Below are 27,211 nucleotides of genomic sequence, written 5' to 3' on the forward strand. Positions count from 1 at the left end.
TACACGCGGAGCTTCCCAATCCAAGATTCTATCAGGTTCCGGTCTGTCCCCTCCCTGAACCCTTAAGTGCCTTGCCTATCCACAGCCACTTGCCTGACGGGTGTCTAAAAGACTAATGGAAAGAAACAACCCCACCCACATGTTGTCTTTTTTTTTTTTTTTTTTTTTTTTTTTTTTTTGTCCCCGTGGTTTTGAACTACAGAACATCCCGTCACGACTGCCTCATCTCAAACACTCACACTCGTTGTACAAACACAGGGAGACCCCCGTGTGTTCCCGAGTAACTTGAACACATGATTCTCCTTTAAATTTCCTCCGTGTCTGGATGTGGCACCACCATCAGCAGCAGCGGTGCTGCTTCTTGATGTTGTGGTGCGGAATACGCATGCGCCCGGTATTGGAATTACTGCACAGGCGAGAATAAGTTAGATCTCGTCCATCTTCACTAAAAGAAAAAAAAAAGAAAAATAGAGAGAGGGAAAAAAGCATAGTTTAACAATGGTAGTTTTGAGAATACGAGGAATGAGGACAGTTGGCGTCTGGTTTTTTCCTTTCATAGTAGCAGTGGTTCGCACTCAAAGGTAAGTGAATGGGTCGGATGATGCTCCACTCTACTGTGACCGTGTTTTAGACGGCACGGAAAATACTTGGACACTTGTGATACAAGAGTGTTGTTTTCACATCTACTGTTTTTCTGTGTTTCTCCCCCTTTTTCCCATAGTGTCGGTGCCAATGACCCTAGCAATATGCCTTTGGTCAAAGAAACGGTGGATAGGCTGTTGAAAGGTTATGATATACGACTGAGGCCAGATTTCGGAGGTAAATGAACTCGTATTATCACAAACTGCTTCAGGTGAAGTACTGTCAGCAGATAATAGCCCAGCGTTTAATTTAATACAACAACTGCCGATATTTCAACTTGGTTTGTATATCCGAAAGTAAAAGGTGTGTTCATTATCGGGATCTGCATAGTCCCCTAATAAATAACTTTTTTTTTATGATGTATTGTCGTTAAACGTGTCAAAAAACAGACATACACGGTAGAGCAAACGAGTAATGTGGCTCAGCTATGAACATGGTCAATAAAACTGGAACAGCTCTTTTATTAATCGGGAAAAATAATCTAATTACAAAATATATCTGTCATACTCAGAGCGCGCCTGTTATAATTGGGATGAACACCCTGCCGTCTTTATTACGTTCAGGCATGATTCAATGTAAGCAACTTTTAAGGGTGATGCCACTGTCACCGCAGGTCAGGGAATCCAATCCCACCTGATATCATCACTGTGAACCAGCATCCGGCTGACAGCTAAATTCTCTTTTTAGGCATTCATTATGATGCATTTCTCATAAATAAATGTAACTGAATCACTCCGGTTGTTCCTGATCTACGGTTTTTCTTTTGCTCACCGTTCTTCTTTCTTTCTTTCTTTTTTTTAACCTGTCCCAGGTCCTCCAGTTGGGGTGGGCATGAATATAGACATAGCCAGCATAGACATGGTATCAGAAGTCAATATGGTAAGTAGGTCATTATCATCTCTGCTTTTTCAAAATGTCAATGCTGTACTCCTGACTGCTGTTTTGTTACACCTGATACGGGAAATACCCCCCAAACCACCGGGGAAACCCTCCCTCGTTAATGCGGGGCTGCGCAAATGTGTCTCCACTTCCATAACTCGCGTTCACCTCAGCGTGCGACTTGGAAAACATTGTTCGGTGTGGTCAAGAATGATGATATTAACTCGACTGGGATTTAAATATTGCTTTTTGCTTTGGTTATTCTAAGTTAATTGCCTCTAAATTTGTGAATTAATGAATCCATACACAACGCTAATGTCGTCACACAATTTTCAAGGAAAATAAAATAATAGTTTAATTTCTTCCCGTCTTTACATCACTGATAAGGAAAGACTCGACCTCAGCAGGATTTCAGCTATCTTAGTGTTTCTCTAAGTTGTACATTTCTTTGTCATAGCTGGTTTATGGAAATTTGGCTACAACAGAAGTCGTGGCAGTGGACTGATATAGGCGCTGTGGGGATGAGAAGTGGAGAGTAAGTTTCATACAAGTGCACCTCTTAGTGATGAGACTGGAGAACTACACCTTGTTTAATGGAGAAACACAAGGCTGCATTTCATCATGGCAGAAGGTCACTCTTGACACTTATTATACAGCTGACAAGGTGAGCAAAAATTGATATTTATGGTAATGTGTGTGAGCATTTGATAGGTCCACCTTTTATTTGTATTATCTTTATTTTTAAACTTCCCATGGTTGACCTCCACTGTGGGAGGTGGCAGGCTCACATTTGCAATGTCTGCCTGATTTGCAAATATGCAGTCATTTTGGTGTTAGCTGTGATTTGAGTCATGCTTTGATGTGAGGGAATTACTACACACTGGAATATTTTTGGCAGCAGCACTCAAAAGCTTGTGCTTCCTGCTCTTGTAGACTACGTCAGTTTGCAATGATTAGAAAGCAGATTACGCTCTATTTGCATGTATTTATACAGAAGTCCTGCTCAACCATGAACTCATATACACAAATACACATATTAACAGACAATGCAAGTTAACCGAGCCCTCCAGAGAAGCCTTGAAGTCTCCATGAAAGACATATTGTCCCGAGTAACCAAAGCAAGATCTTGAATGGTGTTTATTCAGCTGTATGATTGTAACAAAAAGTGCATGGTGTATATTGTAAGGGTGGTAATGAATATCCAGTAACCAATTCCTTTAAATAAAAATAATTATTCTAACAGTTTATATATAGAGAAACAATATGGTCTTCATGGTGAGCCACATGTTGTTTAAAATGGTGTCCAAAGTACATCAGGGCTACAGTCTTCTATTTACACCCGCCCACACATATGCCCCCCCCCCCCAAAAAAAAAAAAAAGAATCCCACTCTCAAAACACAAAGCCAGTGCTGCACAGCTTCTTTGATCATCCCATCCCCTTGTGAGGATTGGCCCTCTAAACATTCTCTAATGTGAAAGGGGAGTCATTACCACCTGACCCATTGGAGTCTCATGAAAAGAAGGGCCACATGTGTGTGTGTGTAATGGTCCTGGCATCTTTGATCTGCTCTCCTTCCTAATATAAATGTAACCACTATTCAGGCTAGCAGCTGGTGTAGAAGCACTTTCCTTCCATCCATTTCCTCTACCCCATCTGTCTCTCTGTCTGCCACTTATTTTGGTGCATGGGTAGAGCCACCCTGTGTTCTGTCTTTAGCGAACAGATAGGGCAGAAAGTTGAGGGTAATGGAAAGATGTCACAGAGGGATGCATCTAACAATGTCCTTTTTTTGTCTTTATGGCAGAGCAGGACATCAATGCTTTGCTATGTATTAACAATAATCTTCTATTTCTCACCCATGCTCCCTGCTGGAAGCTTCGCATTAAAAAGCAGGCACACACAGAGGTGATGACATTGCATATATATTAGACTTTTCCAGAGAGGCCATTAAAATGAAGATCTTCAGAGAGGTTTGTCTTAAACCATCTGTTTTAGCACTTTGTTAGTAATGTCACAGGGAAGAAGCCCATTTAGAAACAAAACAGGCCTCTAGCTCACTTTAGATGAGTCACCAAACTAAGTATGCAGGCTTCAAGCAGAGTGGCCCCGAGGACAAGAAGTCGTCTCTGGTATTTGTCACACAAGCTGTTCTGCTGTCTTAATGCACAGCCTGGAATTAAACATATCGCAGGACTGTACCTGAAACTGAGATTCCGAGGTTTCTCTTTTTATGTTGATAGTGAAAAGTCTGTGTTTGATGCATCTGAACAAAATCTTGGCAAGCAAGGACTGACTAGATGTCAAAACACTGTGTACATACAGTAATTTTACCAAGTCACACTGCATGTTGAAATCTGCATTACACGCATTCGGGCCTGCAGCCTAATGTGGAATGGGGAGGATTTTTCTTTTTTTTTACACATGCTTGAAAGGTCACTGCTTTCTTGGTTTCAGAGCCAAGATCTTAGTCCTGCAAGAGGGAAAAGAGAGAGTATGATTGTATAAGACCTAGGGGGTGAAAAGTTTCACATCTGAGCTTGTGACATAAAGATACAGAAAGGAAGACAGAGATAGATAAGAGAGAGTTTTGACATGAACAAGTTACCATGCAAAGAGCCAGCAGTGGTGTTAGTGTTAGAGGGGAGGTCATGTACCTACTGCTGCGGAAGGTTCATTCTGCATGACTCAGAGGTTAAAGTACAGAACAAGACACGCACACTGAATACCAATGTCACATCAGGCTTTCCACCCAAGGCAACTGGCTTTGCAAACCTTAATTCATGCACTGGCGAAAGTAAGAATGGAGATTATCAAGGCATGCCTTACCATTGGTCGATTTCTTAGTTCTTAGTTTCTTTTATTATTATTATTTCTCCCAGTATTTCTCTTCAGTGCTTCTCCCCTATCCTATCAGTCTCAATATTTGCTTTTGCTGAGCTCCTGAACACTTGAATCATAAGCCAGCAGTTTTCACAGGAAAGAAATACTCTCATCTGAGGATGAACTAAATTTTTTATGCTCCTCCAAAAGGCAGAAATACTATTATTGATGCTCTTAAAGGTCAAGAGGAGCTTATTGATTGTTGGAGGACAGAATTCCAGAACCTACTCCAACCCCACCCCATTTTTGTATTCTAATATTTCCACCTTTCAGCATGTCTGCTGTAAGGTACCATTGCAAAGTAGGCAGATACCGCACAATATATGGATGTGGTACACTTTAATGCGCACTGGCTTAGAGGCAAAATAATACTGCTTGCCATATAAAAGAGGATGCAGTTTTCTGGAGGTTTTATGTAATGTCCCATTACATCCCATCCAGGCCTGATCAATAATACATTATATTAAATCAGTATTAGTGGTTATGGTTATATCTGTTTCTCTGCCACTTTCAATATTCTATTGCTGAGATGGACAGAACTGCTAGTTACTTTAGTAGGTTACACTCTTAATTTAATGGATGTTGTAGCTAATATTTATTATTTTTTTGTATTTTATGTGTACGTATTTTTATATTCTTATATTTCTTCACACAAATTTACTTTTATTTTAACTTGTTTACCAACATCACACACAGAGTGATCGGTGCAGCTTTTATTAGCATTTTTTGTCATCATGGTGCTTCATTATAGTTGTAGTAACTCATATGAGTGTAAAGGTAATGTGTGAAGATTCACAGGCAGAAGAACTTCCCATTTGTGAACATAAATAAATTAATGGCAACGTGCAAAACTCAATTAAAATGTGACAGTTTTACACTGTTTTTTTGGTCCCACTCTTAAATCATCTGGCAACTATTAAAATGATCTCCACTCGATGCTTTAAACTCAAAACATATAACAAGCAAATCCAGACAGACTTCAGTCCCCAGCTGCTATTTATTGTAAAGTAAGACAAGGCAAGGCAAATTTATTTGTATAGCACATTTCATGTACAAGACAATTCAAAGTGCTTTACACAAAACATTACAGCAGGGTGCAGAAAGCGATACAAGTGTATTAAAAAACAAAGATTAAAAGAAATGCAATTACTGAAATAAAAACAGAAGGAAGATGCTAAAATAAAATAAAATAAAATAAAGTTCCAGTGTGGGGAAAGACAGTATTAAAACATGATTCCAGCTTAAAAGAAGCAGATGTAGATTTTGACGTTCTCTAAATAGAGAACAGGTGGTCTTTAACCAGGATTTAAATAAACTGAGTTTCAGCTGATCTGAGACTGTCTGGGGAGTTTGTTCCAGACATGTGGAGCATAGAGGCTGAATGCAGATTCTCCATGTCTGGTTCTGACTCTGGGAACTGATACAAAACTGGATCCAGATTACCTGAGGGTTCTGGTTCATACTAGGTCAAGAGGTCACTGATGTATTTTTGTCCTAAACCATTCAGAGCTTTATATACCAGCAGCAGAACTTTAAAATCTATTCTCTGACGAACAGGCAGCCAGTGTAAAGACCTCAGAGCTGGACTGATGTGGTCCACTCACTTGGTCTTAGTGAGGACTCGAGCAGCAGAGTTCTGAATAAGCTTCAGGTGTCTAATTGATTTTTTAGGTAGACCTGTGAAGACACTGTTACAATAATCAAGTTGACTAAAGATGAAAGCTGGAATAGTTTTTCCAGGTCCTGCTGATACATCAGATCTTTTACCCTTGATATATTCTTAAAGTCATAGTAGGCTGACTTTGTCATTCCCTTAATGTGTTTTTCAAAGTTAAGGCCTGAGTCCATCAATACACCCAGATTTCAGGCCTGGTTGGTGATTTTTAGGTGTATAGACTAAAGTTCTGTCATGACTTTTAATCATTTCTCTTTGGCTCCAAATACAATCACCTCATTTAGTTTTAGTTTGTAATATATATATGTGTGTCATCTGCGTAGCTATGGTAACTAATTTTGTTTTTCTTTATGACTTGTGCCAGCGGGAGCATGTATATGTTAAACAGAAGAGGCCCCAGGATGGAACCTTGGGGAACTCCACATGTAATTTTTGTCTGCTCAGATGTAAAGTTACCTGTTGACACAAAGTACTTTCTATTCTCTAAATAAGATTTAAACTGGTGTAGTGCAGAACCAGAGAGGCCAACCCAGTTCTCCAGTCGTTTAAGCAATATATTGTGGTGGTATTGTGGTGATTCTTGTTTTGAATGTCCCTCTCTTCCTTTTGTCCATATAAACTAGCTGGCACATAGGGCAGGCATGGATAGAGTTTTACACAGAGGACGTCTACAAAGGATGCACCATCTCTTTCTCTGTGTCGCTGATTAACATGTAAACATTCACAAATCCTAATTCGATCATAGTCATTAGTCATGTTTCTTTTTAAACAAGTATGTTAAAGGAACCTTAGGAAAGCAACAGTTTAAATCATGCATTAGACAGAGAAGAATCATATTATAGAAGATAGCACACAGAAGGTGTTTCAAAGCATTTTTTTCTTGTGTGACAACAGATGTCTACTGTGGATGAAAAATCATGAGCAGTGAAGCTGAACAACAACACAACAGTGAAGTTTCAAGGCACCAATGAAAAATGAAAAAGAACTGATAGAGTTATCAGATAAATGTTAGTATAAGAGTACTTGATAAGGCAGATGTACCCTATAGTCTACCTAAAGACTCTCCATCTAGATGCTTTGTGCTCCAATTTTTCTTCCAACCCACTCCTCAACCCCTTGTGTATAAAACATTTCAAGTACATTTTCAAAGAAATGTGCAAAATTAAAATTAAACTTTTGCTCAATTCCAGCCTTTGCCATTATATACATATATTATGGGTCATCAAGAGAAACGGGTTTAGTCCAGACTAGCAAACTGACAAAATGTCTGCTTTTATAGGTTCATGCTTGCTGATGATGGGTCAATGAAGTCATTTAATTGGCACCATCTGGTCACCTCCTGGTTCCTATGGAAACAAAAAGGATGGAGTCAGTTGTTCACATACTGTTTCTGAAATTTGGTTTATTTATTTTGCTAACAACAGATCTGTTTAACACTAAATATTTTCAGTTTAACTTACTACAAACACATTTGCCGACATGGCTATGATAGATTGGTAAAACAAAAGTTGCAGGGTCATTCTTGGCCTGAACCTTTATGTGTGTGCTACCTACTACATCCTTTAGGTTGGCAACAATGAAATGTACCTACTTTTGTTTTAGGACTACAAAACAGCATGAAGGAACAATACAGCAGAGAATGTGATGGCTAAATACTCAACTATTTCTGTTCAGTTCAATATGAATTACTTAATTTGCATTGCATTATTATTATTATTGGGCTTTGATGCATGTTGACCCTCAGGTGGTAAAATAGTCTAACCTCACTTACTCTGAAAATTTCCCCTTATACAACCCTTCTTATTAAGCCATGACTGTTCCACCTGGCTTATTTTTTTCACCTGAAAAGCTTGGTTACTTCTTGGTGCACCAGCTTATTCAGAGAAAAACATGAAAGCCACATAGAAGCTGTATACATTGCAAACCAACACAGAAAATAGGGCATCCGTGTGCTTTTGAAAGTCACAAGGGATGTCGAAGGGATGAAGGAGAAATGGATAAAAAGTGTGAGTGTTGAAAGGAGTTTCTTTCCGACTTGCATTATTGATGCTTGAAGGTTTGGATCACACTCATGGGTCACTTGAATGTAATGAAAGGACAGTCAGTAAAATGCTAGTTAGAATAGTGAAAATGCATGATGGATGAAAAGATGTTTTTTCACTTATAGAACTGATAGATGGATGGGAAAGCAACAGCAAATTAGACTTTTAGGAGACATGTGCATCACTGTACACTTTGAGCTGATATGAAGAAAGGCTGCCACTGAATTACTGAAATGCTGGCAAGGACAGTTATCAGTAGCCATAACACCTATAATATGTAGCCTTCAGTGGATATGACAGCAACATGTGAAGTGTAACATTTAATACTGTAACGTCTGCATTATAAAAGCAAGGCATCTTGGCACGAACTATGATATTTTTGTAGATGGTGTTATTTTCTAAGGCTAGGTCGGACATGATAAAGTGTCACTGTTGTATGTTGTGTTTATTTTCAAAGTAAAATGGCACTCATGAAGGTGATGGTTGGATTGTAAGAGGAAAGTGATTTAGCTCTAACATTGATCATTTTCTAAGTCCAAACAAGTTATGTTATTGCTGACAAACAACTAGGAATTTAATTAGTAAATTGTTGCAGAAAAATAGACATTTGTTGTATATTCATCTGAAACACACGACTCATGAACATAGTTCAAGTTACTGTATGTCACCAAGTAATCCACATCTTTTTTTGTTTTTCCTCTAATATTTGCAAAAGAACTGAGTTTTAAATCTTTGTTAATGTGGAAATTCTCACAATAAGTTATATTTTCATCCTACAGATTGAGCGGTGGTTTAGAAGATTAAGTTATGGTTTGTATATTAGTGTAAAAATAAATGACCTCTTTGTTTTGATCAAGAAAAGGAGTGAATAAAGCATATATGTTCCTTAACCCTTTAATTTTGTATGTTTCATATTAGAAACATACCGTTTCTGAGAAGTTTTGCGTCACTTTATGGTAAAAAATTTGCTCAAAACCCTGTTCGACACAATCTGAAGCTCATCTTCTGCCCCCCGGTGGATACATTTTGCACTACAGTAATTTTGACATATCACAAAGCAACATAAATATACAATGTTTAATATGCAAAAAAATGATTATTTTTTTTCTGTTTTTACATTTGTTAAAGGGCCAAAAAAGAAAACCTCAGATTTAAATTAATAAAATATTTTTTTTCCCCCATTGTTTTTTGGGCCGAGCTTTAAAGGGTTAAAGAGATTTTATCCTCCTACATTCCAGTCAACTCAGGCATGACAGTTTTGATTTAATACCTCACACACCATAATGATTGTATAATTCATACATTAGCATGTTTAAAAGTTAACTCTGATGCTTTGAAATCTTTATGTATTCTTAACTACTAAAGAACTACAGCAGGCAGTAATGTCAAATCCTGAATTATTTAGAATTATAAGATACAAATAATACAAATAATGCGAAATAACAATTTTAAGCTGAAGGGGGGAAAAATGAAAGAAACACAAAACATCAACTCATTAGAAAATATGACTGATATCTAGCACTGGATTGTAAATTTGAAGCCCAAAACTTTGAAGATAATATATTTTATTTATTCACTGACAGGCTACCAATTAGAAACAAAGTCAATTAGAAAAAAATTGTTATGGGATGACAGGCACTAGATGAAAAGGCAGCAGATTGCTACATAAAGAGATGAGGGGAGAATAAAATGAAAGCTGCAGCAATAGTGAACCTGACAGATATTTATTGTTCTCTATTTTCAAATTTACCTGAATTGATTCCACAAATTATAGGAATGAGTGAAGCAGGTAATCAGGATAGCTGTCAAGCAAGCATAGCGAAACTCAGGAGCAATTTTTAGTGGGCATGTATGACTCAGCTGGAAGAACAAGAGTACTTGGAACACCTGGGAATGGTGACATGAAATAGAGGTAGAAGAGGGAGAAGTAGAAGGAGCAGCTGCTACCATTACAAGCCTTTAATTTTTATTTATTTTTTTTTTTTCAGCCAAAATCACTTAGGCTGTGTGTAAAAATTGAGAATGGGGTAAATGCGGATAAAAAATTTATATAAAATATTGTGATTCTTACTTCTTTCTGTTTTCCCAACAATTATGTCCAGTCTCCCAAACGGACCTTTTTATGTTATGAAAACCTAAATGTTATTTATGTTATTTTATTTTTTTTATATATATATTTTTTTACCAATTTACTGCTTTGCCACAAAGCCTTTATTTATATTTTCTTTTCCTAGAACAGTGTTAATGATTTGCTTTGCTTTTCCATTTTTTTTTCTCATGTTTGGATTATAATTTGACATTTTCCTCTACAGTAGTGCCGGCAGCAGTTATTTTTGTCAACTGAAATATACTGCGGAATCACATTTGCCATATAGACTGGCACAAAGCCTAGTACAAACAGTAAAGAGGTTCCCACAACGCATTTCCCTTTGACTGTAGTTGCATACCTATTCTTCCTGTAGTTGGTATACTTGTTTTTGATAGTTAAACATATTCTAGACAGGAACTCTTACAGTTTCTGTGTTGCAATCATCTCGTTTATCATCTTAATCCATCCATGACTCTGCTTGTATTGGCTGCAAATTAATTAGCCTCTGTTGCAATTAGCATTTACAGTTGATTAAAAAAATGTTAGCTTGTTAAAATGCTAAACTAAGATGATGAGCACATTAAAAGCATGACTTGCTAGATATTTATTGCCAGTCATGAGGATATTTTACTGAGAATACTGTTTTGCTTAAGAGTATCCCTTTAGAGCTGCTGTATCACACTGTAGTTTGGCTTAATTTAGCATTCATGCGGGTTCTTTATTGTTTAATGACTTGCACATACACAATGTAGAAAGTCAAACGTGGGGAAAAACAATTATATGAAATATAAATGAAATTTCATTTATTATGTGGGCGTATGCTCACCCTTTGATTTGCTCTTGCTCAGTTCTCTTTTGCAAAACAATCTCTTTAAAACTTTTAAAACTGACTCCATTAAGCGCTACTAAGAGCCCTGCAGCTACACTTTAATATCTGTGGAAGTCTTTTTAAACGGTCCACCATTACTGATTTTTTTTTTTTTTCTTGTTGGTTTGTTTATTTCTTGGGTGTGTGTGTCTTGCAAAACAACCCAGTTTTTTGTTATTATAAGCATAATCTACAGCATCAAATACTGATAAATAGACTAGCATAAACCAAAGTCTCCCCAGAAATATACTACTCCAGTCATTATGTTACACACAGAGCTTGTTGTACAATTAGTAGCACAGCTCTAAATGTCAGAGGAAGGAAGGCGTGTAATCAATTCCCTCAGGTTAAACAAGCACACTAGTTAGGCATCTGATTCACTGCTGCCTGTGACAGCAAATGATGGGGTAGATCTCCAGACAGCAGCCCATCCTGCAGCACTGGGTTTAGTGAGTGGACAGAGCATAGGGAGTTAACAACATATTGGCACTCTGTACACTTAAAGTAGGGTTATAATTTCCCCACCTGCCTCACATCCTTATGTCCTATGTTCCTTTATCGCTTTCTCTCTCCCTCTTTCTATTCATGGTTTCTCTCATTTCTGTATTTTCTCTGTCTGTTCAATGATGACACAGGACCAGGGCCCTGCTGCAGGGAGGATTAGACAGAGTTACAAATCAAAGTGGGTTAATCGGCGAGCAAACCATTTTAGGGGACATCGCTCATCTCACTGGCCACACTGCTCTGTTGATTTGTGTTGCATGCTCATACATGAACTTTTTGGGTTTAACTGGTGTCATAACACTCAGAAGAAGTTTTGTTGGCTTGCTTTCCTAAGCAGTGTTAACAGTGGGAAACAACTACTGTCGGCTTTCAAGAAACTCTAAATTGCATTTGCAAAGCACTTTGCTATTTCCTGCACAGAGTACTTTACAATTCAAGCTGCACTTCACTCCAACAATCCTTTTGTTCCATATGCACAGCACTTTTCCAATCACATAGGAGGAGAAATTACCCAGTTTCAGTTGGATTAAGGATACACTGAGGAGGATGTTGTGGAATGCTTCAGATGTGATTAAAGACAAGGAATAGGAAAGGCACGATAAGTTTCAAATTTCATATGCATGCCCAGGGTCATGCATGCATCCATATAGCTTGAAAGCATTTTAGCCTGCTGCTGTGAATGAAAAAAAAAAGTAGTTATCCCAAGGCTTTTCCTTTACTCTGCTTAATAGATGGAAAATGGAAAAAAAATGGAAGAGTTTTGAGCTCATTAAAAGGCTGAGGGCGCTGCCGCTTTAACATCAACTACCCTAACTTTTGATTGAAAATGATTGAGATGCTTACAGAGAAGCATAAAACCAACCATCACTTAATAAGTTTTTTTTGTTTTTTTTTGCAGATAATGTGGTTGCCATGCAGATTACCTATTGAAAAGCATTTATATATGTGAGCTCTGTCAACCTGAAATAAACAACATACAGCTGAGTTAAAAAGAATCTTTGTTTTAAATAGGACGAAAATACTATGAAATGTACAAACTAATTAGCTGGGCTAAACAAAATAGGCTCAAACAGTAAACCTGCCTTTAACTGTGAATAAACCTGCCTACAAAACCTGTACATTGGCTGAACAGTTATGTTTTCCCACCATATAAACCATAGGAAAGATCTTTGCTTATGGGGGGCTGCAGTAGAAAAGACAGAGTTGCATCACTGTCAATCATTATTAACATTTATTAGAACCAGGGCTGCAAAATTATATTGAAAATGAGTCAAACTGCATCATTAACATGTGTAATATTTATATCACAAAGACCTTTTGACTTGAAATTGTCCAGGTGCAGGTGAATTGATGAGGGCGATACTCCAGTCTAGAAATTTTGCTTTTGTATCCTCTACAGCAGCCAGAACAGATGCAGACATGGGATGTAACCATCAGTAATACATCGGTCATTAGCACTGTATAGTTTTTGCTTATGTAATGTATGTAGTATTATTCCATTTTGCATATTTTCCTAATATTTTGCAGCCCTAATTAGAATATTGACAGATCTGTGTAGTAGTGTGTAAGGTGTACTTATCTATATGTACAATAACTTATTATTTAATGTGAATGAAATGATTAATTGCCTTTAACTAAAGGCTTTGTTTCTGTCTTTGTGCGAAAACTTTTTAATTTACTTTATGGAATGGTAAAACATAGGTGAATGATGAACCCATTAAATTTTGAGACAGATTCAGTACAGGCAGTCTCTCTGAGTGCCCTTCAGCTTCCAAATGTTAATCAGTATTAAATGCTCTCTGACAGCTATTTGCCTTTGACAAGTGTTGACTGGAGTATTTTTCAACCTTATAAGGCTAAAGTGGCTTCAGGCCAGGTTCTTATTCATGTATTAAAAGTAGTACATTGTCTTAGAAACTCATAGTTTGCTGCGTATACCATTTTGCAAGGATGAGAAATGTGCATTAAGGCATTATGTCATTGCAGGTGTACGTTATTGCGAAGACAAAAAGATGCATGTAACAGCTGCAATCAGCTCATGTTATAGTTCAGAAAACAAGTCCACTGGGAAATGTCGTTATTTGTTTTGAGTCAGGGTCGACTGTGTTTCTTTTAAGCCCGAGTGTGACTCGTTCCTCTGCTCTGTGTTGTTTACAGAGGATCACTCATCACTGTGTAGAGCCTATTTTTAGATTGTTAATCAAGGTAACATGTTCAGATTGACACACTCAGTATGATATCCCATAAAGTGTAAGCAGAGTGAGATTGCTTCATTTCACTCACCTGCAGTGATCCAGAAAAGGTCAAAATGATGTTCGTGTTTGAGTGTGAATGCAGATTTTTTTGGTTTAGCAAATGTTTTTGAACAACCGGGTCGAACATAATAGGGTTGTTATGCAGCACTTCTCTTCTCTAATGGCGTTGGTTTAGTCATATTTTATTATACATAAAACAAACGTGTAATGAGTCTACATCTGAAAAAAAGAATAAACAAAAAAAATACATAAACTAAATTGTTAAAATTGTTAGTAAGCTATTTGTTTGAATCCCAGATAAAAACAAACAAAATGTATGTATCAAGTGTCCATTGTGGCAAAAAAAAATCTGGATTCAGTTGTTACATGACCTGTCATACACCTATAATTAGTACATTCATTTATTATTTGATATACATCTGTCACTCCTGAGATTTCCACCTACGCTTGGGCCCTACTCCTACAGCTTTGGTTCCTAGTAGTCTCTGTTTGCAAGCATAATAATTTGGATATCTTTTTAATTCCAAAAAAATGCCTTCTAAACACAGTCCATACAAAACAAAGGACCACCTTTTTCTCTGGGTAAAAAGTAATTATTCATAAATGGGATACAAATGGCTTTGTAAGTAGTTGCATGCTTGTGTATGAGTCTAAGTTCTTAAATTCATATGTTATTTGTATTTGTTTGTATTAGAATATATTTCTATCCCAGGATTGATCCGTTCTTGACTTTGGTAAATGTGACAAAATACTCTCCTGATGTCAAGTAGAGGAACTCTAACATGGTCAATTTTTATTGTGGGCACTTATTTTTCTCCCAATAGTTGGACATTGTCGGTATTTGATCATTGAAACCCATTCACAAGGTGAGTGATAAGTTTCAAGGTCCCATCCGAAGAGTCTCAGACTGGGTTCACTGCTTCTGTCGACAAAGTCGTAGTTGGTTTGCTCATGCCGTTCGCTACCACTTTTTAGATAAGCTGTGCACATGTGCTTGTAATCAGTGCCCCCTTTCTTCTTCTTTGTCTGCATGATTACAGATATTTAGATTGCAGTCGACCAGTCAAAGAGACGCATGTTGGACCCTTATGGACTGAGAAGGAATTACAACACTGAGGGCCTCATAGCCAGGCAGACTTTAAATCATATAGCATCATCTGCAGTAAAATGTATCAACATGTGGCTGTTTGTGTGCAATATATTGATTTGTGATTTGGTTTGTTCTTTTTTTTCCAAAGATAAATGGCTTGTTCACATGGTGGGGTTCTGTCTTGTCACCGGTCTTGCAGGTCACTGTGATTGGACTTATGTCTGGCGCCAACACACAGATTTTACAGCACGTGTGAACTCATGTTGCCAGCTGCCAGTGGAGCACAGGACTAGTTTATCACAGCTTGTCAAAATACACAGAGTTGATAATGGCCAAACAGCAGAGATGGCAGGTGTGGATTGGTTTTTACAGCAGCTAAACATGACACTGAGAGCTGATAATGAGATAGTGTTGAGAGGTATAATGTAGCAGTTGCAGCTTTGTCCTGCTTTTACTCTTGATTTTAGGCAGTGGTAGTATTTGTACAATGAAACCCAGAAATATTGCCACTGCTGTTTGCTGTGCCATTAAAAAAATAAACTTTAATGCAAAGAAATGGAGGCTCGACTTTGTTATATATACTGTTGCATCAAGGATTCCCTGCATATCTGTGGTATAAAAGAACTGAGTGTATTACTGAATGGTAGGTAGTGAAACTAATCCGAAAAAAAGTATAAGGAAGTAGCTGACATGTAATTACAATTTTCAGTTGAATGGGTAGACTTGCTCTTTTGAAAAAAAAAACTCTTGATTTTGCATTAATATGCTAGTCACATAGTCGTCACACATTGTGTCACAACAGAGGCTCAGATTCTGTAATGACTAGATTTAGTTATTACACCAGCACCATTCGGAAAAAAAGCTAACGTCTCCTACTGTACGATCAGCCTCCTGATACATGCTATTCACACTACACTATGCAAAGCATTGTGTATTTTTTGCACATCTTGTACACAATTGTTGCTGTTTGTTTGGATACAAACATTCAGAATGGAGACAGGAGGGGATGAGAGGAGGTGCTGCTCCATGGACTTCCATGCAGAACACCATAAGACTGACTTTAAGACCCTTTCTGGACCCGTATATATTCTACTTCACTCTAACTAGATCACAGTTAGTAAAGGTGAGCAGGCTTTGATTTTACTAAATAGTTAGACTAAAAACCTATACATAGTAAAGGATTGCATATTTCATTATTCCCATACACATACACAACAACATGCTTATGGTGCATGATTAAGATTTAATTGTACATAAACTGTCTACAGTTCACTTAATAGTTGCATTCTCAATCAAAGTTACACTTACAACATTTAATGCTTTATGATGATCAGATCTAGTTTATATCTACAACTACCCGTGTATAACATTTCAACTTTTAAAGTCCAGTAAAGCCAAACAACTACTGCTACCTTAGCTCTAAGACCTGGTACACACATGAGGATTTTTTTTAATCTTATGAGATTTTTTATCGACTCGAGACCCCACACATAAAGATAAAAAATCGGGCATTAAATAATTTTGATCGTACTGTGTGTGGTTTGCTCCAGTAATCTAATCGCAGAACAACACACACATAACGATGCTGTCCCGCAACTGATCTACAATTTAGTCCTCCAAGCCTAAGACGACGTAGGCATTTGCAACATAGTGCTGAGCTCTTTTTTGTCATTTTGTTCAAGCCATTTTAAATGGAGGCATTCAAGTTTATGTTTGCAATCTATTTGTTCTCTGCAGTTAAAAGAGGAGAAAAAGCAGTTTGCATGCATTGGAAATGACTACAGATAGTCATATCATTAACATCTACAGTATATCAGTTTTGTTTGTTTAGTAGGTAGTAAGGTAACTTTCTTAGGCAGGTGCTGCAAAATGGCTTGCAGGCAAAAAGGTCTCCAGACACCTGCTTGATGTACAATAAAAGATTTATTACAAAAAGTCTGGCATCAAAAACACATCTGCAGAATCTGTGAGGTCTCCGGGGCCCATTGTAAAGGGTCCTAGTGTCTGTGCGTATCAGTGGTCTTATATAGGGTTTACAAACAAAGAACATTCCTAAGCTGACATCGGGAACCACTCATAAGACTTACCTATGGAAAGATGTGATGCTATATTTATTGGGTTCATTGAGTTTACAGCGTTCTTTTGGCACTGCCTTCTACTGCTAATAATCAGACACTACAGTAGCAAAGAAATTAATCACGTTCCACTTTTTTTTTTCTTAACTGTTTTTTCTTAACTATCCTTGTACGTCACTGCCACACACACACACACACACACACACATACACACACAATCTAAACAGGAGTTGACTAAAGGACTCCTGCGTCTCTTATAGGTCACTCCCACTGTGAGGAGATATTGCTTCTTCAAGGGTGTCCTTGCTCAAGGAGATACTATATACAGGCCATCAAACCTGGGCTCACACTTCTCTGTACATGAACCAAGAAAAAGACACGAGGCATGTACGCAAACTGCATTTACGGTTGTTGATTACTTCTTTTTGAGTTCACTCATGCTCTTAATGTGCCATTGATCCACAAATGTCTACATTGCATTATCTCTTTGTTCACAATGTGTACATATGGTGTGTGCATCTTGGTATTCTGCTAGAAGAGCAAGCAGTTTTTCCCAGAACTCCAGTCCTCCATAATGCATGAGATGTGGGATTTCTCCTACAGTGTATATGCTTTGTGCATATCAGGTAGCCAAAGGATAGCCATGTGAAGCTTTAGCAGTGTCAGAAACACAGAAATTTGTTTGCCTTATAGAGGCATACAGTTACAAATGTTTGACTGAAGAAGACACACATACAATGTGGCTGTGCATCCTCTGCCCTCCCCCACTTCAACATACACACACACACACAGAATCTCAGCATGCTGGAGAAGCAGTAAGTTGTACAAATGACGTGCACCAAGATACAGATTTCTTTCCCTTCATCTCTTTGACTAGTTAACCTTCCTTCTTGTGCGAATGACAACTAAGATTGAAAACGCCACCAGCTTTCCTTCATCTTCCAGTGCGAGTCAAAAGCACCCCAATAATCTATTTCCTGCTCTGCTCCCCCCTCCCCTTCCAACCATCTTTCCATTGCACCCCCTCTCTGATGTGCCACTCAACTCTACTCATCTCGAGGGATGCAAAAGGCCTGCAGATGCTCCAATTGACTCTAATAAATTGTATGTAGTCGGTTCAGCTGCAGGACTGCCAACTGGCAAAGCTGAGAGCTTCTGTTTAGGGACATCTTAAGGGGGGCAAAACGAGGTTTCTCTAAATTTTACCACTCGCTTGATAGCTATCTCGAAGCCAAAGTACATGATGAAAGAGTATGGGGGGGAAAGGGGTATATGTATAGAAAGAAGGAGGCAAGAGACAGAAAAAGAGCAACAGCAGCCATGTAATGGAACGTGAGGTTAGATAAAGTACCAGTAAACAAACAAGAGTCCGGGTTTTTCTTTTTCTTTTTCTTTTTTTTTTTCTGAAATAACTCATCTAGTTTCTGACATCCCATAAACTAAGAAAATGTCTTTGAGGGAAGAAATAATAAATAGTGAACTGAATCTATGAGCTACAGCCAAAGTAATTTCCTTACAAGAATTCAATTTCAAGATCTAAACAACACAAGGAAATGCACAAATTATCCGTCTAGCAGACCAACATTTTGTGCTGTTATCTCAAGCACGACTATTTATGTCAACATATTAATTGTCACCTGATTAATGCTCCAATCAAAATCATAATTTAAACTCATATTTATCAAACAACTAAAATACTGTGACAAACAGCAACTCCCATCAGCTTCTGAAGGGGGTTAACCTGAGGTAAACCTTCCTTCGTGTTACACAGTGCATGAGCTGACTTTGTAAATCAGTCATCTTAAATATTAACATGACAGCTTCAGTTCCCAACCACTCAAAGGTAGAGAAAAAAACCTCCAAATTAGCATCTTTTTTTTCAAAAGCCAATTGTTCAGTAATTATAAGCAGCGTTGTTTAGACTTGTATCACCTGCCACTGTGTTGGCTTATATTATCTGTTGATGGGACTCCCATTGATATTTGTGAGTTACAGCTGTTCATTCATGCAAGAAATATGCATAACGCATGTATAATATTTTCTGAGCCTGAGTGTAACTACAGAGGCTCCTAATGATGATTTATTATGTTTCTATATTAATATGCAATGAGCTATGTATGCTGCATTGTAGATACTACATGTTTCTGAATTTAAACCAGGTTATAAAGTGTGCCATGTTGCAGTGCATTTCTCCACCACTACCACCAGTCTTAAAGGTATCTTTGTTGTAATTAATGGATTATCATAGATCGATTGCACTGTTTTAAGACCTGGTACTCTACTTCTCACCAGAATTGAGGCACACATCTTCATCTCACTGGATGTTTTACACATTCAAAGTCAGATACACATTTATTTAGTTCCATAATGCGTTCTTAAACTACAAACTTAAAGATTTACTTTTACTTTCAGCACATAGTTATTTAACCCTTTAAGCAGCTAAATTACACAAGTTAATGCTGGCATTTAATAACAACAATTACATGATTACATTTTTAGAGTTTAAACTGGATACCATTTCCATGCTATAACCTCTAAAAGTGGCAAGAAAAGTTCAGTCAAATAGCATCACAAGTTATATGCTTGTCAATGCTAGTTAGTCAAGACTTTGGCTATAAATATGCACATATCTGAAGCTACATCCGGTTCTGGACTTCATTGCTTGGTATTTATAGAAAATGTCCGACTCAGAATCCTTCTGTGCATTTTTTCCTAACAGATTGGGAAAGATAGGTATTCATTGGCCAATGGAGTAGGGGAAAAAATGTTAGAAATAATAACTGGGAATCCAAACAAAGAAATATACTCCATCTGCCAACTCTGACCCTGTCAACTTCCTCCTCTAAAGGACATATCATCCCATATCATGCTTGTACTTTATCTACCTGTTAACTGTTACCTTTTTTTTTTTGTTTGTTTTTCTTTAGAACTAAAGAATAGACTAAAAAAAATAATAAAAAAATACATGTCATAATTAAAACAATCTCCCAAAACTACAGTAATTATCATTGCTGGTCTAATACAAGACACAAAAACAACTTGGAAAAGTGGTTAAACTTTACTTATAGTAACAGTGGATTAAACCAAACTGGTTCTAGCTTTATTCTGTTTTTTCAGTTTAATTCTTCACACTGGCCATGAAAGGACGCTGGGAGAAAAAAGGTTGAGAGACACGGTGAATATTAATAAAACAGTTTCTGCTGGTGTAACCTTATCAAAAAATGGGAAAGAAAAAAAAAAGATTTACAAAAAAAAAGTAGCCACTATATGCATTTTGATTGAAGGAGAACCAGGTTAAATAAAGACAAATGGAGGCTCAAGTCTACAGGGAGACAAAATAGAGAGAGAAGTGGAAATGGGGTGACTATATAGTGAGTAGTAGCTATATATCTCTTTCTTTCCACCATCCTTGAAGCTTGTTTTCCATTTCAGAGATCTGGAATGGGATGGTGAGTTTGTTGGAAGGGATGGGAAGTGGTGGAGGGAGTTTTATGGGGGTAAATGAAAGACATCTGAAAGCTCTGTGGAGCAGTGATGCAAATTACTTTTTATTCTCGAAGCTCCTCACTTCTAGTCCCTGATTTCAGCACCAGCGATGACCTTCCCACGCTTCATTTTCTTCTTCTCCTCTTTTATCTTTTTCATCTGCTCCATCCATTCATTTCCCCCTTTTTTGCCCTATTCAATCTTCCACTTTTCAACACTTCTTTGACCAAAGCCAGCCCATTTGCTTCTCTGTACTGCTCCATCATTGCTGCTATATTCCCATTGCAATGACCATCTTAATTTTAAAGGACCTGCATCTGTTTGCTTTATAGGGGTAGGGCTGTGGGGCTGATGAAATTAAAGTGTGGTTCATATCATTACTACTTAACAAATGTATACAAGGGGACCATCTAAAGAACACAACAGTTGGTGGATCAGCCTCTGAAGCTGTGAAGGATCCCATTAAATAACTCTTAGCTTATTTCAAAAATGGTAGTTTATAAATATTAACAGATTTTTGTACTAAATGGTAGGTTTTCTGTAGGAAAACATGATTAAAGTTGCTTTAAATTTATTCCATAGTGTACTGACCTTGAAGAGTGAGTTAGAATCCAAAAGCAACCTTCCTCTAAAGCTTCCTAAACTTCTATCCTCACTTAGCCTGCCCCACTTTCTTATCTCCTCCTCTTTTTGAAATGCCTTTAGTGTGAGGAAATGCGATCCCTATACCACTTAGCAACATGGTCATACTGCAGTCTATCATTCACCTACTTCAGTTCTACTGAGAAGCTATCTAACAAGAAGCAGCTTTCAATTCCCTGCCCAACGAAGTCTTCTTGCCTTCAGCAACGAGTTATGAGGAGCCTGGCATAAGGCACAGCATTTCCAAACAGGCCTAATAATGAACGTGCTGATCCCCCCACAGCTGAGTGACATATATTCCACAGTCTGTGGAGATCCGTGTGTGACATTCTCAGGATTCAGCTCTGTATGTGGAGCAACAGGAAATCATACAGGGTGCCGCTGCAGAGTTTTATTTTGCCCATTTGCTGCAGAATAAATAATGTTGCATTTATAAAAACAGATACAGCAGTGTATCTTTGTCTTATTTTTCATCTCTACACTCCCCTTCTCTCTGGCCTAAATTCAGAAAATAAACAAATTTGAAAATAAATAATTATAGTTAAGTAACAAGGAACAAGGAAGAAGAAAATGTGTTTAAACTTGATGGAGAGCTTGTTGAAATTTATTTAAAACTTGTTAAATGAACCACTCAGCATAGCTCTTGGTCACATTTGATGTATAAGCAAACTTAAGGAATGTTTTCAGGCATTTTGATATTAGTTTTTAAACTCTGTAACAGAACATTTATCAGACCACTAAAACAGTGCTAATTTTATGAACTCTGGTCTCAATCATGCATTTGTTTCAAAAGTTATACTATTAGTTTGTTAAAGTGCTGCACTGTGATGTGGCGTTTTTCACCATTGCTTTACACCTGGAAGGTTCCTTGTTTACATCTCAGCTGGGGTCTTTCAGGGGAGTGTACATGTTGTCTCCAGGTACTCTGGCTTTCTTCCACAGTTCATTAATGTAAGTTCGGTTAATTGGTGATTCTAAATTGTCAGCAGTGGTGACAGGTTGTCTCTGTGTTGATCACGTGGTGGGCTGGCAACCCATCCAGGGTGTGCCCCACCTCTGACCTGAAAACAACCAGTAAACAATTGCCAGTGAATTGGATTAAGTGGGTATAGAACATTGATTGATGAATAGTTTAAAACATTGTTTGTAATACAGTTCTTTAAAACTCGAACCACTTTTTTTCTTATTTTTTTTTTATTTCTTGGGGGGATAGGGCATTTATCCTGTACTTTATAGTACTTCTTTATGGTACTACTTGACTTTATAGTGAGGATACTTCTTTAATTCTGAACACATCCTAGTGCCACAAGATTTTTTTAATGTTTTGTTTGGTTTTGAATCTGATTTGTTAAGATTTCATATGGTGTTGCAGCTGCTCAATTTGTATATAGTTCCCCCTTGGATCCAAGTTTTTAACAATACATACTCCTTTTATAGCATCAGATCATTAAGTAAAGGCCTTCTTATTAGATGAACCATAAAGTCATTAGATTGATTATCCCTACACATGTTAATCAAATGAGTAACAATTAGAAAATATCTTAATTGAATACCATAAATCAGAAACAGTTTGATATACTGAGCTACTTATATTGAAGATTTTAAGTGTTTAATGAGAATAATCATCTTCACCATTATTATGCACATGAACACAGTGAAACACATGTTAGGGGAATTGGATATTACTTATCGGGTGTAATGGGTTCTGTAATAGCTCTAATGACACTTTGTATTGTCCTCGCCTGTAACCTGAGAGCGTAGCCTAGTCTGCTCTCATAAATTCAACATCTTTCTACCTGCATTGCTGTGTCTTTTCCTATTTCTCTCCTAAACTCTTTTTCTCTTCTCCATAGTTTATGAACTGATGTTCATGATTACTGTTGCTATGACAGCCTCCCCAACCACTACACACACACACCCACTGCAGTTATTCTTGAGATATACAACCTCCTTTTTTTCAAAGTCATAAAAAGACAAAGACAGACTGGAGTTGTATTTTAAGGTTCAAAGTAAAATAGCCACACTGGCCCCTCCACCGGACTCATGTGGCCCATAAAGCAAAGCACAGCTTCCTCTAGTAAATAGACCCGCAATAATAGGCTCTTGGGTTGTGACAGCTGTTCAATGAGCACACCCTATGTTACTTAACACCACTCTTCTTTTACCATAGTAATTTCTTTTTTTGTTTTCATTTTTTTCCAGCTTTTTAAGAGCACTTTGAACTCAGATAGTGGACCTTGTGGTGGAACAGCAGTGGGGAGGATCATGCATATGAAAAACTGGCTAATGGCTTTTGTGAATAATCTTTGTTATTGCTGCATGTGGAGCAAATAATCAGAAAAAACAAAAAAAAACACAAAATCATGACTCTTGTTAATAATTCTCATGATTATACAGTACATTCCAAAGAACATGTACAATTGTTAGAGCCAAATGAAAAATCACAACTGAATCCATGTCTAGCCTGTAACCCCTGAAACGCAATGAAAACAAACACATTTACATTACAAATGTTGATGTACAACTTCATGCAGAAGACAGGCTCATTGTAATGATCTATGGTGCATGTATCACTTCTTGATGCTGTATCAATGGTCTGAGACAGAATGCAGATGTCATTTTCAGAGTCCACATTCTAACATGACAGGAAGAGATAGTGTGTGGTGAGCCACTCTTGCAGTTTCATACATCACAGTAAACCCTTCTGATTGATGGTGTGCATTGATGAGTGCAGAGAAGTTTCAGAGGACAGCATGGCAACAAGCATCCTTTCAGCTGCACGTGTTGCGGTGCACGGCATGCCAGAAAGAGTAGAGTGTGAGCTGTTACATAACCACCACCCAGGGACTGAAGGGTTGAGAAGACCGCACGTGCAGTCAGAGAGGTTTGCTAGTCAATGATAAACGTTTTTTGGTTTAATTTTTATTTTGGTTGTTCATGGCTGTCTTTCATTGTAGTATCTAGCCTCACTGTCCCCTCTTCTAGTGTTTGTCCCTAAATAAGGAACTCAGGTGTATCTTTCACATAATGAAAAAAAAGACTGTTTAAATAAGAAGCAGCATTTGACCCTGAACCTTACAATCATTCTTCTCCTCCAAGTCCAATTACAGCAGGGTGCTGCTGTTGCCACTATACTGGGTATGTCTTTGGAAAACTCTGTTCTCATATTCTCAAACATGGCTGTCAGCACCTCAAGCGAAATATGGCACAAACAACAACAACAACATGACAAAACCTATTTTACTCAAACAAGGATTTTACTGAGGAATGCTGCTCCCATTTTCCAGACTGCACCCAGTCAATATCCCATCCTCCAGTTCCCAAGTTGCTGTGGGATGTCAGATCTGCAGCCAACGGGCATATTCAAAAATGCATGTTCAGCCTCTTTGCCAGGAAGTAGATGTGCCAGTCATGACAAAAAGTTCCCTGAGACAGCAAGTTTATTTAACTTAGTTTTTTATGGATGATTGGTAGGCTTCTTACTTCACTGAGCTACATGAGTATCTGACTGCTGGCTTGACTGTTTTGAACGTGTCCTAGATTCACCATCAGGGAATTACCCTGCAATTTATCAGGCTTCTCCTATTTCTTTGTGAATTATTAACCTTCTGCATGTGCTACAGGTTTTGAGTGTCTGCATGTGTCTCACAAAAATAAACACAAACAAATGTAATCTTCAACACTGTATGCTTTAAATCCCAATACTGAAAGTTTTGTTTCTCAGTCAGCATCTTGACTGAGCTGGTGAAAATATATCCTTTGCAGAGAATTAAATCAAATATCCTCTCTCAGTTTTATCCCACCCATGTTTTGAATGCTGAACCAGCAGCACAATCATGTTAATACATGTGGATCTTTATCATTGGATGGATTTACCTAGCAAACTCTTTAAAGCTGTTAAAGAGTTCCTGTTAGAATTGAATAGGGCAAGGCAAGGTAGTTTATTTGCATAGCACATTTCATGTAAAGGACAACTCAAAGTGCTTTACATAAAACAAAGACATTACAGATATTTAGAATAGCAAAAGGCATCAACACATAATCACAATAAAATAATAAATTACATTAAAATGATTAAAAGCAAGATAAGTTAAAAAAAGTTACCGTGCAGATTTCATGCATAGGCGCATGAGAAAATGTTTTTAACCTGGATTTAAAAATATCTACATTTGGTGAAAGTTTAATCTCCACTGGCAGTTTGTTCCATTTGTTTGCAGCATAACAGCTAAAAGCTGCTTCTCAATGTTTAGTCTGGACTCTGGTCTGGACTAGTTGACCAGAGTCTTTGGATCTAAGAGCTCTGCTAGGTTTATATTCTCTGAACATATCACAGATGTATTCTGGGCCTAAACCATTTTGGGATTTGTAAACAAGCAGAAGGGTTTTAAAATCTGTTCTGTGACTGACTGGAAGCCAGTGTAAAGATTTCAAAACTGGTGTGATGTGTTCAGATCTCTTAGTCCTGGTTGAAACTCTAGCAGCAGCATTCTGGATGAGCTGCAGATGTTTAATGCTCTTTTTAGGAAGTCCTGTTAAAAGACCATTAAAGTAATCCAGCCTACTGGAGATGAATGCATGGATGAGTTTCTCTTGGTCTTTCTGGGAGACTAAACTTTTAATTCTGTTGATGTTTCTGAGCTGGTAAAAAGTCGTCTTAGTGACAGCTTTGATGTGGCTGCTGAAAGTCAGATCTGAGTCTATCAACACTCCCAGGTTACGAACTTGGTTGGTGATTTTAAGAGCCCGAGTCTCCAGGTGTTTACCAATGCTGACCCTCTTCTCTTTGCTACCAAACAGAATAATCTCAGTTTTGTCTTTATTTAATTGTAGGAAATTCTCCCTCATCCAGGTGTTTATTTGCTCCGGACACTGACACATTACGTCTATTGGACTGAGCAAGACATCAAACCCCTAATTGCTCCTGATGGGTCGTGGTTAGCGCCTTGCATGGCATCTTCCGCCATCAGTGTGTGAATGTGTGTGTGAATGGGTGGATGTGATGTACATGTAAAGCGCTTTGGATAAAAGAGCTATATAAGTACAGAACAATTACCATTAAATAATATCTGGAGAGAATTTTTACCAAACTGTGCATGCCTCAACATTTATGATGTGGCACATGTGAAACAGAACACCAAAGAAAGGAAAGTGTGTGAAAGGAGATGCTATTCTCCATTCATGTAAATTGTTTGGGAATTCCAGAGGACGATACCAGAGCACGCTGAGTTATGCAGTCCTACATCATCTTTTATTGTCGCAGTCTGTTATGTTCTCTTCCTTATTTCAAATGTTTCTCTATTTAGATTAATCAAGACTTCACAATCTATGAAGCAGCAGTATCATTGTCTGCATTTTCACCTGCACTGGTCCTTAGTGTAGAGGAACATTGTGTTACCAAATGGCAGCAATGGTTCAGCAAGTTTTTATTGACATGCCCTCATTTTCTGGATTAATGGCTGTTTATAACTATAGTATCCCAGGGATGCAGGTTAGAATTAGAGCTGATAATTTGCCCAAATAAAGTCAAAACAGTCTTCTGATGGTTTTTCACTTAAGTGTACTGCTTAAAACATAAAAAAATAATGACATACTTGAATGTAGTTAAAGCGAAGGGCAAAGTCTTTTGGCACTCAAGTGGGAGTTTATACAAACAGACCCATAAAACGTTTATTCTTGCTACTATCACATATAAATATATGACTATTGATGTTATATGTTTATAAACCACAAGACAGTGAAGCAAAGAACACCTCACCAAAATACTGCCTTTAGGCTAACTGGGAACCAACACCAGAGCTCCACATCATATATTCAAGTTTTATCAGCAGAGGAGGGATAGGATCCTTAATTTGAAGATAAACTTTTATTTATTTATTTGTTTAGTTTTTTTTTTTTTTTTTGCAAAACAGATCTGACCTCAGAATTTAACCCATGTAAACACACCTAGTACAGTGGACAGCTGTAGGTGATGTGCCCAGGGAGCAGTTGGTGTCTTGCTCAAGGCTACTGCAGCTGTGAACAGTAATGGTGAGTGACAACAATGTTCATTCAGGGCCCTGATCTACTTTCTTTTTCTTTTTTT

The 27,211-nt window shown here is 37.7% G+C and overlaps 1 protein-coding gene across 1 annotated transcript in view; it reads left to right on the plus strand.

The window, feature by feature from the left end:
- Positions 1-238: 238 nt before the first annotated feature.
- Positions 239-27,211, plus strand: part of LOC121655010 (gamma-aminobutyric acid receptor subunit beta-2) — a 59,670-nt gene continuing 32,697 nt past the window's right edge. Inside the window, exons 1-3 of the mRNA XM_042009433.1 lie at positions 239-581; positions 722-819; positions 1,454-1,521. Coding sequence (XP_041865367.1) covers positions 499-581; positions 722-819; positions 1,454-1,521 — 249 coding nt within the window. The 5' untranslated portion in view covers positions 239-498. The remainder of the gene's footprint in view (positions 582-721; positions 820-1,453; positions 1,522-27,211) is intronic.

This window comes from Melanotaenia boesemani, chromosome 15, assembly GCF_017639745.1.
Source record: "Melanotaenia boesemani isolate fMelBoe1 chromosome 15, fMelBoe1.pri, whole genome shotgun sequence".
Classification (NCBI taxonomy): domain Eukaryota; kingdom Metazoa; phylum Chordata; class Actinopteri; order Atheriniformes; family Melanotaeniidae; genus Melanotaenia; species Melanotaenia boesemani.